Source organism: Osmia bicornis, chromosome 13 (assembly GCF_907164935.1).
Source record: "Osmia bicornis bicornis chromosome 13, iOsmBic2.1, whole genome shotgun sequence".
NCBI lineage: Eukaryota > Metazoa > Arthropoda > Insecta > Hymenoptera > Megachilidae > Osmia > Osmia bicornis.
In genome coordinates, this window is record NC_060228.1 from 6790141 (window position 1) to 6808231 (window position 18091).

Consider the following 18091-nt stretch of genomic DNA (forward strand, 5'->3'; position numbering starts at 1 on the left):
GGCAGACAACGCTATTATCTTTTCCTGCTTTGTTCGATAGTTCCCTCTCACCGTGATTTTGTTCAATAAAACTGAGGGGCTAACAATGAATCTGAAAGGAAGATTCTTTTTCTCATATTTTTCCCTCTAAAAGAAGCGATAAACTCGATACAATCTACTTTATTAAACCTTCCTTCAACAATACTGTTGCTTCCCAAGATCTTCCCACTTTTCTACTAACAACCCTGAAGTTACAAAACCGAAACCTATTGATCGAATATCAATTTTTATATATGTAAAATTGCAATTTTGTTATGCAGTGATAAATATTGAAAAATTTATTTTCCAGGACAAGTAAATTTCATCGTGTTCAATTACAACATCGACGCCGGAGCACGTCTCGATTTTATGTGGTATTTCTGGTTTAATTCCGTCACCAGGCAAATATGCACGTTCATTCATACATTGTGCGGGTGCACGATACCACGCGATTCAGAGGCATGGAACGAGACAACTGGACACCAAGCGAAAATACAGAGTTCTTCAAAATAAATGATACTACCTACAATATTTGGAAACAAAAGATTATATTTATGAAATTAAATTGAAAGTTACTTTTGTAAAAATTTTTAATAAATAAAATTAAAATTTTATAAACACGATGAATTTCTTGATATTTATTTTAAATTATACCTATCATAGAAATCCTTAGTACGTTTGCAATTAGTAAATCGAAGCCTAACTATATAATAATAAAATTGATTTTCCTTTATTATTCTACCTTTGCAAGATAAATCATTTAAACTCTATCAGATAGTTTGAAACGACTTATATAAATCCACTCGTTTCATCATAGACTGCGAGTCGCCACTTTGCTCACCCTCTTTTCAAGAATATCTCGGTGTAAATATAAAATCTCAGTTAAAATTATTTTCTATGAAATACTTTTAGAATACTTTTACCTGTAAGTTTTGAAGAGATGCTTCTGATAATATATGATTTATAAACTATTTCACGGAGAGGAATTAAAATGTTCTTTTTAATCAAAGCAACTTTCGAAGTTCCACGGTATTTTCGTTAAGAACTTTTCAACAACCTTTCGATAACCGAGCAGCGAAAAGTAAATCACAATTTCCGTTCTAGTCGGGTCTCTCGTATAATTCTTTCGTCGAGTCAAAGCGATCTTCCATTTATAGCCGAGCTGAGCGAAAAACTCCGGCGACTCGAAGTCTGGCAAATAAAGTTTCCGATTCTCCATCCACTGGAATTTTTGTTATTTACGCGGCCAACGTAATTTCATACTTTCATAATTTCCCCCTGCAACGCTGAAGATCAAGCAAAGAATCGTCTGTATTTCACGAGAACTGTGAAAGACACGATGGAAAAGTGGTGAAAAGCAATCATGCTGCTGACTAAGCTGAAAATATCGCAACCGAATAGAAATTATTCGTTTAAATCGGATAAAGTGTTGCTAAATTTAATTCTTTTTATCCACCAGATTAATTATAATCTATCGTTTAGTTATTTTTTTAAAACACTTTACCCTCTTTTAAACAAGAACAATATTTGCACTGCTTTTGGTTGGCAGCTATGAAACTTGAACATTTTTCAACACCACTCTAGAAACACTCTGTATTGTTGGTCAGTGATAAACAAACGATTCACCGTAGATCAACATTGTTGAACAGTGTGCTTTCAACTGAGATGATCGTGTGGGTGTCTCTCCTGTGGACACTTTCGCGTTTGTACACAAAGGACCCACTTGGTTTTATGAACTTTAAAACTCCTAAATAAAAAGGTACCTCAAAAATATTACTATTGAAAAAGTATTTTATAACAAATCGTAATACTAAATCGAAAATCTTTTATTTTCAGAAATTGACTAAATTCTTCTAACAAATTATTTGAAATGTATTATGTTTTAAAATTATTAGGGACTGAATGACACGAATTAATAAACTAAAATATAATAAATCTTGAATGAATCCGAAAAATTAGGTCAGAGATAGAAATATAGGTTGTAGATGGTTACAGATTAACCATGTTCGAGCTTGTTTTTATTACATGCGTATATTAAATTGTACACGGTATTATAGATGTTATCGTAGAAATAGCCGGCATTTTGTACGGTTATCACAGCTATAAAAATCGTCCTACATAAGATAACATCTACGTTTCGATCATAACTGTTCCTATAAATAAGTTATAGAAATGAATTATTTATTTTCTACGGACGATAAAACCGTGCAATTGCTTTCTATCGTCGAATCAATTGTGCTAACTGCAGATACGTGTCGAAAGTTTAAAGTACCGATGGTAATTTATTATTGAAACAATAATCTGAGTTTTCAGAAGAAAATTGTATGATCATCATTATTGATAGTTCCAAAAAAATATAGATAATAAGGACTAGATACATAGATTGATAAGATTTCAGTTGATTTACGATAGACTGCGTGTTGCCAGTTTATATTTACTTCCGTTCTGTGCTACATCGTCCTGGCCTATTCAATTTCCTGCAACATTGTGACATTATGACGTTACGAGCGTCGTTTCAACGCCGATACAACGATTTTTATCCTTGTAATAAAACGAATGGGTTGCGAGCAACGAGTTCGATGCAGTATCAATACGAATCGCGATGCGATCAGTATCAAAGGGTCGATCAATTCGGTGACTGACTTTTGCAATATGACATTTCTAGCTTCAAAGATGAATCAGAGATTGATTTTTCATCGGAGAGCAATTTGAAAGATGTTTCGAAAGCGGAAGCGAAAGATTTAATTTAACGCTTTGGTAGTAGATTTTTAAATTTTGAAAAATAGAGAATTTTACGAACAGCAATTTAAGTTCGAACCTTGAAATTCTTTTCCTCCTAGACTGCAATGAAAAGTGCGAGCAATTATAATTTCTGAGAAATCATCGAAAGCATCGGCAACTATTAGCTACAAAAACCACTCAGGAAATTTTCCAATTAACCGTGCACGACAATTTCACGGAAGGACATTAAATAATGGGAGAGTTCAAACAGGTCGCACGTTGCGAAGTTTCCACGCTAAAGTCGTTATCGTGCTTTCGGATTGCTAAAAGCAAAGGCATTCGAACGGCCCTATTGCAATCTAACTGCATCGCATTCGTGTCGTCCCATTTTACCTTCCTCTGTTCTATGCCATAATAATCGCGTGCTGAAAATATTTTCCAAGTTAAACTGTATTTAATTTAACCCTAGCGTATCAAATTCTTGCCAACAATTCAAAATAAGTCAGACAGATAGAATATGTGAGAATAATGGAATAGCACCCTCGAAGTACCTGATAAACCCAGTATACAGGTTACGAAATTGTGCGCGAAAGCAAAAGCAAGATTGTCGAACAAAGGGTTAAATGACGTTGAAAGGGTTAAACCGATGGATCCTACAGGGCGGAAATCTGGACGCCATAGATCCGATTCGATAGGAGGAGATTAATCGAATTCCAAGCGCAGGCCGCAGTGTTTGCGCAGTCGGGTCATCGGATATCTTCGGTGTGTCGCGGGCCATCGGTGAAATTGACCGCGTAATCATCCGATATCGACGCTTTCCCGACCGTGTAGGCCGTGGCACGATATTTATATACAATCTACGACACAGGTTGGCCGTTCGTCGAGCGCATTTTATGCCTGTTCTCGCGCACAAAGGCCGTTCGATAACCGTTTCCACGCGGAGAACTCCTTCTTTCCCATTCGATGGATGTGATGCACTGGGATCGGCTTTTTGTCCTCGCGAAAAGAATCCCGACGCGGTTTTACAGTGATTGGATCGATGCGAAGATGCACCTCGAACGTGTTCTTTCCTTTATGGATTTTACCCGAATAGAAGAGAAAGAAAAATATGGAATTTTGTATCTCGTACAGAATGTAAAGTCATTTTCGAAGAAAATATAAGATAAAAAAGACAAATAATTGTGTTCTTAATTAATTACTCGCCGGACGATCTAACTTGCCTATTCCACTTGTCTAAGCGCCTGCCACACCCAATCCACTTGTCTGACCACTCGCCATACATAATCTACTTGTCTGATTACCCACAATTCCCGTTTCACTTGTCAGATCTCCCGTCATTCCCATTCTACTTGTCAGACCACCTATATTACTCATTTCTCTTCTCTGACATTCTACATTCTTGTTCTACTTGTCTGACCACCCGCGTTACACTTGTCTGACCATGCACAATACCTATTCTACTTGTCTGACCACCCACCATACCCCTTTTCACTTCTTTGAAAAGCCCGTGTCTATCCATTCCACTTGTTTCTTCACCTGTGTACTTTGTGCTACTTGTCTGACAAATGCTCTACCTGTTCCACTTACGAGGCGATGCATTTTTAAATCAACTTTTCTCGACTTCTAGGTTGATCTCATTTTTATTAAGATGGTTCAAGCATCCTTCTCTCAGTGGAAATTTCTACTTTATGACTATAAAGACGAAGAAATTATTAATAATTTTACAGAAAGTTTCTCAATGCAAAGTGGAAGGTATTCAAAATTCTCTTCCCCTTCTTTTCTTTAACTTTTCTTTTCGCTATTAATCACTGTCTAAGACATTTCTTGCTAGCGAACCCGAATTAAAATTTATTACATAGAATCGTCTTTTTCAATCCACTGCGCGAATTTTCAGCGCATCAATCATAAAATCGTCGGAAATTACAGATAACAAAGAAAGCATCGCTCGGAGGACGACTTTCTTTAAACTTAACATAAAAAGGCCATTAAGGATCGAGAAATCTATTTCTTCAAATTTGATATTCAATCTTAAATTTCTTCGTTCATCGATTTACCATGTAAACTTCACCTTTTTTTCAAAGGGTAAATCGCGTGGAAAATCGTCTGTACGGAATGGCATCTTCCCGTTAAAGCGATTACATGACCGGAATTAACGATTCTTTTAAACCTCGCGTCTTTCTGTTGGCAGATTGACCGGAAGCCCCGCGGCGAAGTAACGCGGTTTTCTAAATGCCAAGGAGAACCACTCAAAGCCATCCAAGTGTCCCATTAAGTACGCTTATTTTCGCTCGACTGAGCCCCAAGCTTGCCATTAGCTGCGGTGTAATGTTATTAGTTGTAACATGGGGAGCACCTGGTCTTCGATATCTAATGAGCGAAATGCAGTTCGCGTTAGACTGAGATAAATTCTTGAAACCCTTTCAAACAATCCCTAAGGTAACGTTATCACTAGCACCACGGGACTAAACTGTTACCAAGATTTACGATCTGATAAGAAACTTGAACGTCAGCATTTATATTTGCAGGATGGAAAAGTGAGAATTTTTCTTTCAGTTCTTTCCTTAAGTTCTTGCATTATTTAAAAGTAAATTTTGCAGAGAAATACTTTTTATTAAAAGTTAGAATTTCTAATAAAAATCTTAAAGTAGGGGTTGATTCAATGGTACATTTGAAAAATTTTTAACTTAATATTTCTATACTTAGGAAATTTTTGTTTTTAGATGCAATAATGAATATTTAGGCGGTTTCTATTGAAGATAATATAAAGACGTGTCAACGTGTCACATAGGCTGAGGATAACAAGATAATACACGATTCCTTGACACCCTTCCAATGCTTCAAAAGCCACTTATGTTACATCTTACAACAGTATACTTATTAAAATAAAAGGTTTATAAATCTATATATTTTATAAGTTTTCTTCTTTCACACTGAGATATAAAACACTTTCCGAAGTTTTGGATGAAAAGAAAATAGAAAGATTTCCACGAGGGAAAAATATGGCCATATAAATCCACTTGATACGAGTGTATAAATTGAAGGGAAAAACGAAATTGTTCGATCGGATTGCTGAAATAGGATTCGAACCCCAATTTTTCGACTGCCAGATTATTCTAGCCCACCTATTTAATCCAACAATGAATTTTTCCTCTGAGATCGATTTTCACAAAATTAGATTTCTGAAAATTCCCCTATTACTTATTTCAATGTTCTGCTCTAAATTTTGTACATTTCACCATTTCCCCAAAAATATGCAGCAACATTCTAAAGAGCTGAAAATGGGGAGATGGAAAGGTAAAGAAATTTAATGTCTTCGTGGTTGACGCTTACCCCTGAATGGAGTACGAGTTGGGTATCGCATCCAGGCTTTCCCTGCTGTTGTCATCGGCCATGGCGACCTGCATGTGGTGCCCAAAGCTAGCTAGGCCTTCCCTGAAAGCGTCGCTACCAGGTGTAAGGGCGCCACTCGTCAATGCTACGGGTGTCGCGTTACTTCCTTCACCCTGTACGCCGTCTTTGTCCTCTTCGTCACCCACGAGGGCCACCTCTTCTTCGTTGTAAATCTTGAAGTAGGCGATGGTGAGGTATATCACCGAGATTATGAAAGACGGTATCGGAATCGCCATCGCGTACACCAGATTCATGTACACCTGAAGGGAACATGTCGTATGGAATGTTGTACACGAATTTCTTGGAACCATCGAGGATTCATTTTTCATGCTGGACTCTGAAGAGTGGAGAAAGGTAAAGAAATATATGGAAAATGGAAACATTGGTTTATCAGTAAAATCCTTCGAATTGAGAAGTGGAAATTTATGATTAGAATTTGTTCCTTTCTCTTCTTTAATTAGATTAAAAATGAAATAATAGATAAAATATAATATTCAAAATCTCGATCTTACTTCAGGTATCAAAAATCTTTGAAATATTTCTTCAATAGAAATAGCAGAATTATGTCACCAATAGATCTATGATCTACAATGTTTGACGATGTTTACAGAGCGATGTTAATTTCAGAAATTGACACATGTACCGACGATTTTATTATCCCTTTATAATCGTCATCCAGCAGCCTTGCACGAATTCAATTCCACCCTGGAAAGTGGAGGAGCGAGAAATTTTCTTTTCTTCCGGACAACGCCACTAGAGTTCCATCGAGTGCGATGGTTTCCTCTCTTTGTCATCGGGAGGGTATTCAGACCGCTTGAAACGTATTGTTCGTCACCGTGCAGGCGGCTACGTTTCCGTAAACGTAACGGAATTCCACTGTGCCTTGCAACCGCGACACCGGAAGATCGTTTTCCATGCCAGGATGCTGCTGGATCGCTCTTTCTATTTACCCTACTTGTTCCTTTTCCAATTTGTGGCTTTAGCGAGCGATCCACACGATCGATCTAATTTTTACTACGTAATTAAACCTCGTTTTATCTTTAGTTTAAATGGAAATAGAAGAAAATTGTGTAAAACAACGTGGAATTTAATTTCTTCATAAGTGCATCGATGCACTTGCAAAATGCAGCTGCACTTTCTGAATGAAATTGAACTAATAACTCTACTTTCGTACTATGAGAAAAATAATTTCTTTGAATTTTTATCGTGCAATTACGTTCTACGACCGCTCTGAAATTCGTCCAGCATTGTCGATAACAAGTTCCAGTAACTGGAAGTTCTCAATCGTCCTTTGTCACTCGTCGTTCTTTCTTTGCCCGTTGAAAACGGGCGAACGCAATCAGCATCAATTACTCGAGTTTGCAACAGCGAGTCTTTGTGTCCCAATTAAAGCAGATACGGATCTCCGTTAATAATGAGCAACTGTTACGTACTTAACCATTTACGGGAGGGAAAGACGCCCTGTTGCCTGCATAATGCACTATGCCCTCAATATACACCTGCAGTATCGATTCACGGGAGCGACGTTCCTGTCGACGGTAAACTCGCACAAAAGTCGAGCACCACTACAGGCCACTTTTCGCGTGACTCGTACGTGCAAGCACCGGGCGTAAATCGGCGATGTCTAGAACGCGGTAACCGGGTTACACTCGAAAGCAAAGGACACGTCACTGCGACGAGATTCCGATTCTTATCCCCGTCGATTGCCCTAATGCCAATACAACTCGTCGAGCCGATTTCCCCGCGCCGTTTTATTCTCTGCTTACCTTTGCAACATCCTCCCAACACCGGTCTTTAAGCAAGATCGAGATTTATAAAAGAACCATTTAAAAAAGGAAAAGTTTCACACCGATTCGCAGAGAAAAAAGAAGTAGACGAAAGCAGGCGATAACGATGTTTGCTCCAGTTTCGTTTCGCCAAATGAAAAGTACGGAAAGAAAGGAAGATTCTCTGGTACATTTCAACTGTAATACCGAGTAAACGTGGAGCGCAAAATAAAAGCAACTGAATTATACACACGAGCAGACGGCTGCAGTTGCATACGCAAGTGCAATGTCTCGGTTCATGCACTTTACGCACGACACCGAATGCAAATTGGATAAGCTGACAAGAAGTTACGACTTGGAGAGTTTCCTGGACGAAAGTGGGTTTGATATTTGAAATGGTAATGCGAGGTGACAAATTAAAAATTAATCCACTGTTATAACAGTGCGGTATCCTTCTCATTAAAAAAGGTCTCATTAATGGAATAAAATTTCTGTAAGAATTTTCTATCAAAAAGAAGACTAGTCTAAATATTGAAAGAAATTAGAGATAATTTACCTAAGTATACGTGTGATCTAAATACTGATCAACTTTTACCGCATCGAAGCTATAAACTGACGGAATTCGTAATGCACCTAGATAAAGTTCACCCCGACACCTGTCTACAGTTTCGTCCAAGAAACTTTCTTTCAGGTCGTAGCCTCCGTTAGCGAGAATTTATAGAGAATCGTAGAGACCTGCCACATGTCGAGGTCGCTGATGACTATCCCGGGGTCCACTTTCGAGTAGTAACAGCTAAAGTTCTGCCCTATGTTGGCGTACTGCCGGTAGAAAATACTGCAATTCAGCATTGGAGGGTATCCACAGCCTTTTACGTTGGGGAACAGCTTGGCCCCGGTGAAGTACCACTCGGAGTCGTTGCCCATGAGCCCTGCGAACTTCGCCTCGTTATCATACAGTCGTCTCTCGCCTCCGTCAACAGAGATTTCCGTCATGGAATACAAGTAGACTTTGTTACGGAATTTCTAGTACATGCTAGCGTACACGCGACAATGAATTCCCTTGTTACATTATGGGGTACACGTGTCGGGGGTACTTGTAATTGTCGCAAGTACCTGACCATTGGACGGTCGTGAAGTTTCTGGAGGACAGTTTTGCTTTTTGACATTTCGCAACTGGGTCAAATTAAGATGTTCTCAAGTGCGTGCAACGGTTCGTGAGGATGGTACTGTTTCGTTAGTTTGAACCGTGGCTTTGTATGGGACGTTTTGAGAGAAGAGAACTGTCGTGTTTTAGAGTTTAATGTTAATTGAGCTGACGTGAGAAGGTTTAAAATCATAGGAACTGAATTTACTTTTCTATAAATTTCATTGTAATTAACCTTCGTACGGCGGACCATGGAGAGAGCCACAATTTAAATTTAATTTTACCTTATTCCTTTCAAAATTACTTAAATTATTTCCGCTGTTCAAAGGTTAAATAAATAATATACTTATCTTAAATGGACCATAATAAGGCATTTAAATGCCGAAAGAATATCTCTCCATAAAAACCACACGCCTCCCTGGATAATATGGGAAAACTCAGCAGAGAAATTTAAAAAATCTAAAAAGGTCTCAGCAGTTTGAAACTTTTAAGAATGTCTCTTTTCTCACGGTAGCCCCGTGCGACAATTCAGTGTCTAGAAGAATACGGAAGTGACTGTTATATCAAGAAGGAAGTCACACGAGGGCTTTCTGTAAGGAGAGAAAAGAACTTCTCTTATCTTCAACATTTACTCTGTTAACAGAAAACGCTCGCGTGTATAAACACCGCTACGTTCCCGTAAAGAAAAATAAAACACCTTCCCCTTCGTTTATTCTCATGCAGCAGGGGGTTTCTCTTTGCAGAGGAACATTTAACAGGATTTGCTGGTGCTTTTACCATGAAATCGTTAGAGATAAGTAAACGGTAGACACGACACCACAGGACGTTGTCCTGTACCTGTAGGAAAGGGTTTCGGCAGTCCATCTTCGTCGTCCTCGGCGAAATCCTCGTCGAGGTCCTCCACGTAGTCATACTCCCTGAGGGAACGCTCGTAACGCGGTTTGCCCATCGTCGTGCTGTCTTCGTCATCCTCGACACCTCCTACCGCCCCGCCTTCCTCACCTTGTTCATCGCTATCCTCGGACGCGTTAATTGGTAGCTTGTAATTGACGCGTATTTGCGTGCAATCGTACAGCTCCTTGGTGCAACCCTCTCTACAGGACGTCCATGAGCAGTTGCTCGTACCTGGACTCAACGGATCGTTCATGGCTGAAGATTCGTCAACGATGAAGACAAATTTAAGGGGAGACGAGAGAAGAGATACCGAGCCAACCATTCACGACAGACACAGAGAACTGATGCACGTGGAAAAGTTTTCTTATTAGATTTCAAGGAATTCGTAATTAACCGGAAATATCGTGACCCAAATTCAACGATACATCGAATAAAATTAGATACTCGAATGGTATCGAATTTAGAAAATTGATGGAATTTTCATGGCTCAAGATTCCAACTAAAGTGTACTATTCTTCTTTCTGAAAAATAGTTACCATAAGTAAACGTGTTTCTATTTCGAAGTCGAGAAATTCAATCGGGTAGAATCGCTTGTCAAATGCTAAGAAACAAATGGTTTTTCGACGTGCATCACGTTACACGAGGAATGAGAGACAAACAGAGAGAAATAGAGAGAATTTAGATAAAAGATACAGGCAAGAGGAAGTGCCACGATCACGAGAATTGAACGCATAAATCGTGTGGGAGAGGACACGAGACAAGGGGGTGAAATCGACGGAGAAGGAAGAATGCACGGTGACTTCCTGCAGATTCTCGAGAACAAGATAACTGTAGCAAAGTTCTCGAGGTAGTCCCTGAGGCAGGGGTTACGAAATTCTTGCCCTGACCTCGTCTTTTTTCACGAAAGTTTCACGGAAAAGAAAGATGTAGTTGACACACTGAGTCACGCTTTTTGGATAACTTAATTTTGAAAAGAAAATTAGAATTCAAATTTTGAAGAGTAATATCAATGATTGAAAGGTGTTAAAATGATTAGCTGCAAAATTGTTTGAACACATATATGGTAATATTAATTTTAGTTAGTGCAACTGGGTGTTGCTGCAATAGGGACGGTAACTCGTAACTGTTAATTAACTTTAGCTTCGACACAGCTGTCGCATGGCATCCAATATAATCTAACTTCGTGCATTTTCTTCCCTTCGCAAATTCACCCACGAGTTCGTGTTCTCGTTGAAATCCTATTACCAGACATCAGCTACATCTAATCATCCTGTTTGTAGTTATCAGTGTCACTTGTTCAACTGCATCCAAAAGTGTTTGCATTAACCCAACAACATTGTCACGAAGAAGGATCATTTCAAGAATTAAACGATTAATAACGAGACACGTGAGTGAAGTGATGGGAATGAAATGAAGAAACGTTACTGAAAGATTTCTAATTAAAACAGCGAGTTAAAATTTGTAAATTTATTGTTGAATTCTACTAACGATCAGATGCATATTTACACAACTAAAGTTGCATAATATTTTGATAGGGGCTAACACGGAAATTGCAATGCAACGAAATCAAATTGATATAACATGGTTGTAGATAGTAGAAATCTACGAGAAGACCAACAGTGCATTTGACAGGAGAGGGGCAACCACACTAATGAAAATAGAATATTAAACACCAGGAATAATCAACACAGAATGATATTCGGAGAGACAACACGTTATGTTTGTACACAGTATAATTTCATACAAAGTTCTATTATTTTATTAAAATTTGAAATTTCACATTTCGCAGAGCCACCAGTATTTAAATCATAAAATGCCTTTTCTAGCACCACAAAATTATTAAAAATAATTGGCAAAAAATCAACGCGACTGCATTAAAGTCAGAATTCTCGATTTCAGTAATTACGAACATACGATGCTGTGTACATGCATGATCGAGTATGTGTGCATACATATCGTACATGAAGAAGTAGACGTCGAAGTACTCGAACGTGGAGAATACCTGCAGCCTACAGCCTCTGGCATTCGACAGAGGACCTGAAGTGTAAGCACAAGGGTGACGAAAGAGCGAACGGGTATCAAAGGGGTGGGTGTACGTTCGGATCGCTCGAGACCGGCTCGAATATCGTGAATACAAAGACACCAGTTGCGTCGATCTTAGCCTCGTCTTCGTCTAGTGCCTCTTTACCGCCACTATCACATCGATATATCGATAACCGAGTCGTTTACGCGAAAGCTCCAAGCGACACGTCCAATTTGCGAACTCGTTTCATATCGCGATCTTACTCATCGACTCGAGGTTCGCATAATTACGCGACGACGCGTCTAGACGTTAATTGAAAATTTCATAATTAGGAAAATTTTAGAATTATTCGTTGATGAGAATTTTTCAAACTATAAATAATAAAATTTTCGAACAGATTCATTTAACTCTAACGCCATTTAAGAATTTTGTGGTGGTTGGAATTATTTCTATAATATTTAATGTTATTTATTTTTCAGAATTTCATACGACTCCACAATTTAATGATCGCGTGTTTTACGGGGATCAAATATTTAAAGAGTGAAGCACGATGCGGTGGTTGCGTTTTTCAATGGCAATCGATATCGATATCCATAAATAACGAGCAATTATTTAGAACATCAAAAGCTTCCATGCTATAGCCTCATTTTTCCGTTTCCTCGTGTACAGCAACGAGTTCGAAGATCAATATTTATCAGCAATTTGGAAAATGAAATTTTCGTCCAAATATAATTTCGACGATGAATTCCCGCGGACAGAAACATTTTACGACCACGTCACTCCGAGTACTCGAAAAAATTGATTGACATACCGGCTGTGCACCTGCTGGTCGCGCACGATTACAAACGCTTCGGAACAGAGAAAGCTTTTGCCACCCTATCGACCCTATCACTCATCTATCCAGATTTTATCCACGTCATTTAAATCTTGTTTCCATTAAAATCAAGCTGCCACGAGGTGAACGAATGCAAATGGAATATTGATACGTTTCTTTTCCATCTACGAAATAAAATTCATGCATTAAATACCGCGAAGGAAACCATTGAGAAAAAATCTTGATTTAGTAAAGATACTGTTGAAAAAGAAAAGTGTTAAGAATAAATGGTGACATATGAAGTTCTGTCTTCCTGGAGTTAAAACCAGAAAATAGAATTTAATTTCGTCGCGATGCTGTTACAGAAATGTATGTCACCGTGCAGGTGACATACTCCTTTTAAATAATTAACAAAGGGCAAATGTCTGTCGGTCACGAATTCAGGATCGTTTGCTGAATATTAAATTAAATGTCATTGCCTTCGAGTACTGGAACCAGTTATGGAATATTAATTCCATCGTGCGAGTCGTCGATCGGCTGTCCATCAAAACAGTCGTTGTTACATCCGTCTGATGCTTGGAAATAGTTTTCTCAATCATTCATGCAAATCGTATATTCCGGTTGTGACCCTATTTCGTGAATTGGAACGAATCGATTTATATATCCCGCAATTTCTTCCACGTATATCCGGTTTACGATGGATCTGAGACGAAACTATCATTCTCTACGCCAACAAAAATTAAAGATCAAAGTATACTACATTGGTAGTCCTTGTACTTTTGGAATTTATAGTAATTAAAAATTGCTTGGAAATTAATTAGAGATTTTCTGATTTTGTGAAATTAGTATATAATGTTATGGAACACACACGAGTTTTATGCAAATCCTAAGTGCATAAACACTGTCACACGATGCATATTCATTAACGTAATAATTACATTATTCTAAAGATTAAAGAACATATTGTTAAGATATACTACGGATAAGCACAATAAATATGAAGATAAATGTGTCTCTGCGAAATGTGAAATGTCAAGGATCATAAAAGTTCAATTTCTTTTAAATACCTTGCAACAAACGACGGTGCATTCGCGTTGCAACGGATATCTCCAAATACTCCTTCGATTTTCGATGCACATCAAATGCATATGTGTTACTCACACCATCGAACAGATACGTGAGAATTATTGAAAAAAGGTGGAAGAACGATATATACATGTATGGAGAGGAAACTCCTATATTCTATTATAAATTCACGTACAAATTCACGTGCTTGAAACAGGCGGGGCTCACAGTACACAAACCTCATTTTATTTCATTTCAGGTTTCCCCATTTAGGGGTGGCGTACTCTAAGAACTTTACATCGGTCCCTTTTTGCCCACCGAAAATTATCGTACATTACTTCACACATTTGCCGTATTTTTTCTTCTGTTTCTTATTCTTACTTTTACATCATACTACCTCGCTTCATTACAACCCCCTTTTAGTCGCCTCTTACGACAGGCAGGGGATACCGTGGCCGTATTCTGATCCCCCCGAGCCACAGGGGGCTTTACAAACCTCGACTGGAACGTTTGAAGAACTGGAAACCACTGAGCTCTGACCCTGCTTCGAGCGCGTGAATTTGTAAACATATCCTGACTCGTCTCGTTGAACGGATTATAAACAAAAAATCACTGTCGATTTTGGAAGAATAAATTAAAATTTTAATAAACATGCGTTACACTAAGGATTTATTTAATCTAATTATTTCGAAATTTCTGTGTTTATCAAGTATTGATATTTTCTAACAAAAATTTGAGAAAGTCCATCATTTAACCATAAAACCTACAGGAACACCACTAAACCAATAAAAGGAACTTCATCAAACACAATCAAACTCGATCAAACTAATCACCATTAAATAATCCATGAATTACTTTATCGATCAACATTCTCTAATCACCTAAGGAAGAGAAAAGGTGTCTTTTTAGAAGAGAAATTCTAGGGGGTCGCATGCAACGACATCAACGAAAGCTAACACCAATCGGGGGTAAGAAATTGTCGCGAGGGGGTCGATGAAGAATTTTTTTTTTTTCACCTCTCCTGGACTCAACGTCGATGGTGATACACTCGGCTGGCCGAGTGTCAAACTGCATGAAGATGGTGGTGAAGGCGGGGTCGATGACGAAGGGGACCAAGAAAAGGAAGGCAAAGAGGCTGAAGGTGCTGAGGAGGATGAAGAACGCGGTCGTGTAGAACAGCAATTTTTGCAGGAACGTCTGCTTCTCCTTTTCCTCCGCCATCTCGGAGGACAAAACGGCAGTGCTCGTTTCAGGGATGTGAACCTAAGTGGACGTCGTCGTCGTCCTCGGCGTGCTCGCTGCTCGTCGTCACCTTGGATGTCGATGAGGCGATACGATCTGCGGATTCGTTTCTCCTTTCATTGGACAATTTTCTTTCTACCTTCATTTCTCTACGGAAGCTTCTTCATTTTCTCGAAACGAGAACTTTTTTGTAAAAATATTTGAAGTTTCTTTTTGAATAAAATTAATCTATTAACTTGATAATTTTTTGGTGGAAAGAGTTATATTTCTTTTCCCTTTTCCTTTAAAAATATACATTGATCTTTTTCGAGGATTCCATTGTACAATTTGTTTAGTAATAATTCTGACCCCAGATACTGAGCTTTTTTTACTTTCAAGGAAGTCAATAAATCCCAGGGGATAGCAGGAGGATCCTAAAAAAATTTCATCGTACAAGTGTATCTCGATGTTGTTTTAAGTAAACCGAGATTCAATAAATCAACCAAGAAGATTTGCGATTCTCAAAGCGATATCGATTACAACACCAAGATTCTTAACTGTTTGTAGAAATACTTGAACATAAAACTTCCCTTTCATCGACAACGGATTCTATCATAAAATATTGTCACAAAATTTATGATACATCATTTCAAAAAACATATAATGTATAAGCACAATTTATGTGTAAAATACTCGTTTTGCGATGCAACCCTATCTATCTTCTCATTATTCTGTAAGTAAGACGAAGCACAGTAATTCGAATCGCGAAGCAATCGCTTCATTCATCGAAACAGCACGTGCCAATTTCGTACTATTAGGTGTAAGAAATTACCATGACAATGAACCGACGATACGCGAGCTATGAGCTTCCCATTCACGACTTCCTGTAACACTGTCGACGAGCAATTCCATTTGGATCCCATCACGTTTCAAACTTTTACGGTATTCGAGGCGTAGCCTCGCCTTTTTCGAGAAGTTTGATCCTCGCTGCCACAGTTTCGAAGTTTCCCTAACATTGTACGTGTTTTCATTAGATTGAGTTCCAACTGGAGCAAAATATTTTGCAGTAAAAAGTTTTCTTCTTATTTTTATAATGCGCGAGAATTTTGTATTCCTCTAATTAATAAATTAATATTGAAAATGACGAAGTATGCTTAATTTAATTCCCGAAGGGCCACTACCCTAATTTGAGAAAGGTTCAAACCACAGTAATCCTATGAAACTTCCTTCACCCCTTTCTCGAATTCTGTCACCTTTCTACACAAAAGTATTTACGATTCCGCGTTTACTTCCGACTTCGCCGCTCCTTATTGGATTCCAAGAGATTCGAACATCACCAGCCTCCAGAACGGGCGTAGCACGCCCTTAAAGCTTTCAATAACGCGTCGCGCAAGCTCCTTTTAATAAATTGTCGTTCGAGGAAAGGCGAACGATTAAAGCACCCCTGCCGCGCCTAGTTCGTACGTTCGTCGAAGGGAACTTTAACCACACTCGATGCTTCCGTGCACTTTAGACCGCAAACTACGGATTTGTTTTATTGGATTGCCCTGATTTACGTAGCGCCAGCTTTATAGGGGATAAAACTTAGTCTCGAAGCATCGCGTGGTTGACTTCCTTCCACGGGGGACTGCCTTCTACTGTCTTTCCTCGAACAAAGGTGCAATCAACCGACGTCACGATTAAATAAAGATACGAAATTGTGCTTAAGCTCTTGTGGCGATCGTTGTTTACGAGCCTCAGGAAACGCATGCGATTAATTGAAGCTGCTGTACGCGATCGTGCTCACGGGGGTTTCAACTCGTAAAATTGCGTAACTGCTCTTAATCCTAGCGTGGATTAATTAATTAGTAGAATCGTATCTTTCGCGGTTTAAAATCTAAGGGAGCAGAGATGATATTTTATAAAGCAAAAGGCGTCCCGACAAATCGCATTTTGTAATCTTTCGCGCGTATTTTCGATTCACCGTGACGGGGAAAGGAGATCTCCACGACCGCAAAGTGTACCGTGTACCTTTATTGACTCGGCATCCCTCGGTTACGTGAGAAAAAAGCTCAAGTTCCACACACAGAAGCTCAAAGAAGCGTCCTGTGTAAAATCATCCCCGGTGTAGCGCTTTGTTCGTTCTACATTTTTGTCTACTTTATACAGCGACTGCGTCACGACAGGGAAAAGGAACGCCGCCTATACTTAGATCTTTCGTGTTACCTTTTTATCTTTTTAACGTTGCCGTTCGATACGGAAACGTTATTATTTCAATACTTCCTCGGCGTTTAAAACACGCTCTTTTCCCGTACGCAAAACTCAGGAATTAAATGTGTATTAAGTAATGAAGGAAGATCTCGCGAAGAGCGCTCTTGTAAAGAGCATTCAGAAGCTTTTAATTTTTTAACTTTTCATCTATTTTCGTCGACGAAAATAAGGTTGAACTACTTAAAAGGGATGAACCTAAAAGAGTTACTTTCGTTTCGTAGAATTTCGTATCTCGAATTTCATAACTTCAGAATCTAATTTAACTTGGCTGACTAAAGAAATGTTGTACTACTTAAAATGAATTTAACTTCCAAAGAGTTACTTTTATTTTATAGGAACTTTGTATCTCTAATCTGAACACGAAATTTAATCTGCCGCGGCTGACCAAAACAATGTTGCACTACTTAAAATGGATCGAATCCTAAAGGGAATACCCTTCGTTTCGCAGGAACCTTGTATTTTAAACCCGACCGTTCGAGTTCGAAATTTAATCTACCGTGGCTGATCAGAACAATATTGAACTACTTGAAATTGATTGAACCCTAAAAGAATCCCTTTCGTTTCGCGGAAACTTTGTACATCAAACTTTACCACCCGAGGATACAGGAAACTCGAAATTCAATCTGCCATGGTTGACAAAACCAATGTTATACTACTTAAAATTGATGGAAACCAAAAAGGATCCCTTTCGTAAGAACTTTGTATCTCCAATGATTGGATATTTCTAAAAGTTCAAAATTTAATTTACCTTTTCCGAGGAAACCAATGTCGAGAATTTCTTGAAT

General features: G+C 38.6%; 1 protein-coding gene across 4 annotated transcripts in view; it reads right to left on the minus strand.

Annotated features, from left to right (window-relative positions):
• LOC114878625 (cilia- and flagella-associated protein 298) overlaps nucleotides 1-18091 on the minus strand; it is a 69932-nt gene that overhangs the window by 6374 nt on the left and 45467 nt on the right. Inside the window, exons 2-5 of one of the 4 annotated variants that reach the window (XM_029192643.2) lie at nucleotides 14852-15173; nucleotides 9877-10164; nucleotides 8631-8824; nucleotides 6070-6389 (exon numbers count right to left, since the gene is read on the minus strand). The exons of 1 other annotated variant lie outside the window; for it this stretch is intronic. In XM_029192643.2, the coding sequence (XP_029048476.1) occupies nucleotides 6070-6389; nucleotides 8631-8824; nucleotides 9877-10164; nucleotides 14852-15056 (1007 nt within the window). In that variant the 5' untranslated portion in view covers nucleotides 15057-15173. 2 more of the 4 variants (XM_029192645.2, XM_029192644.2) reach the window with 2 other exon arrangements.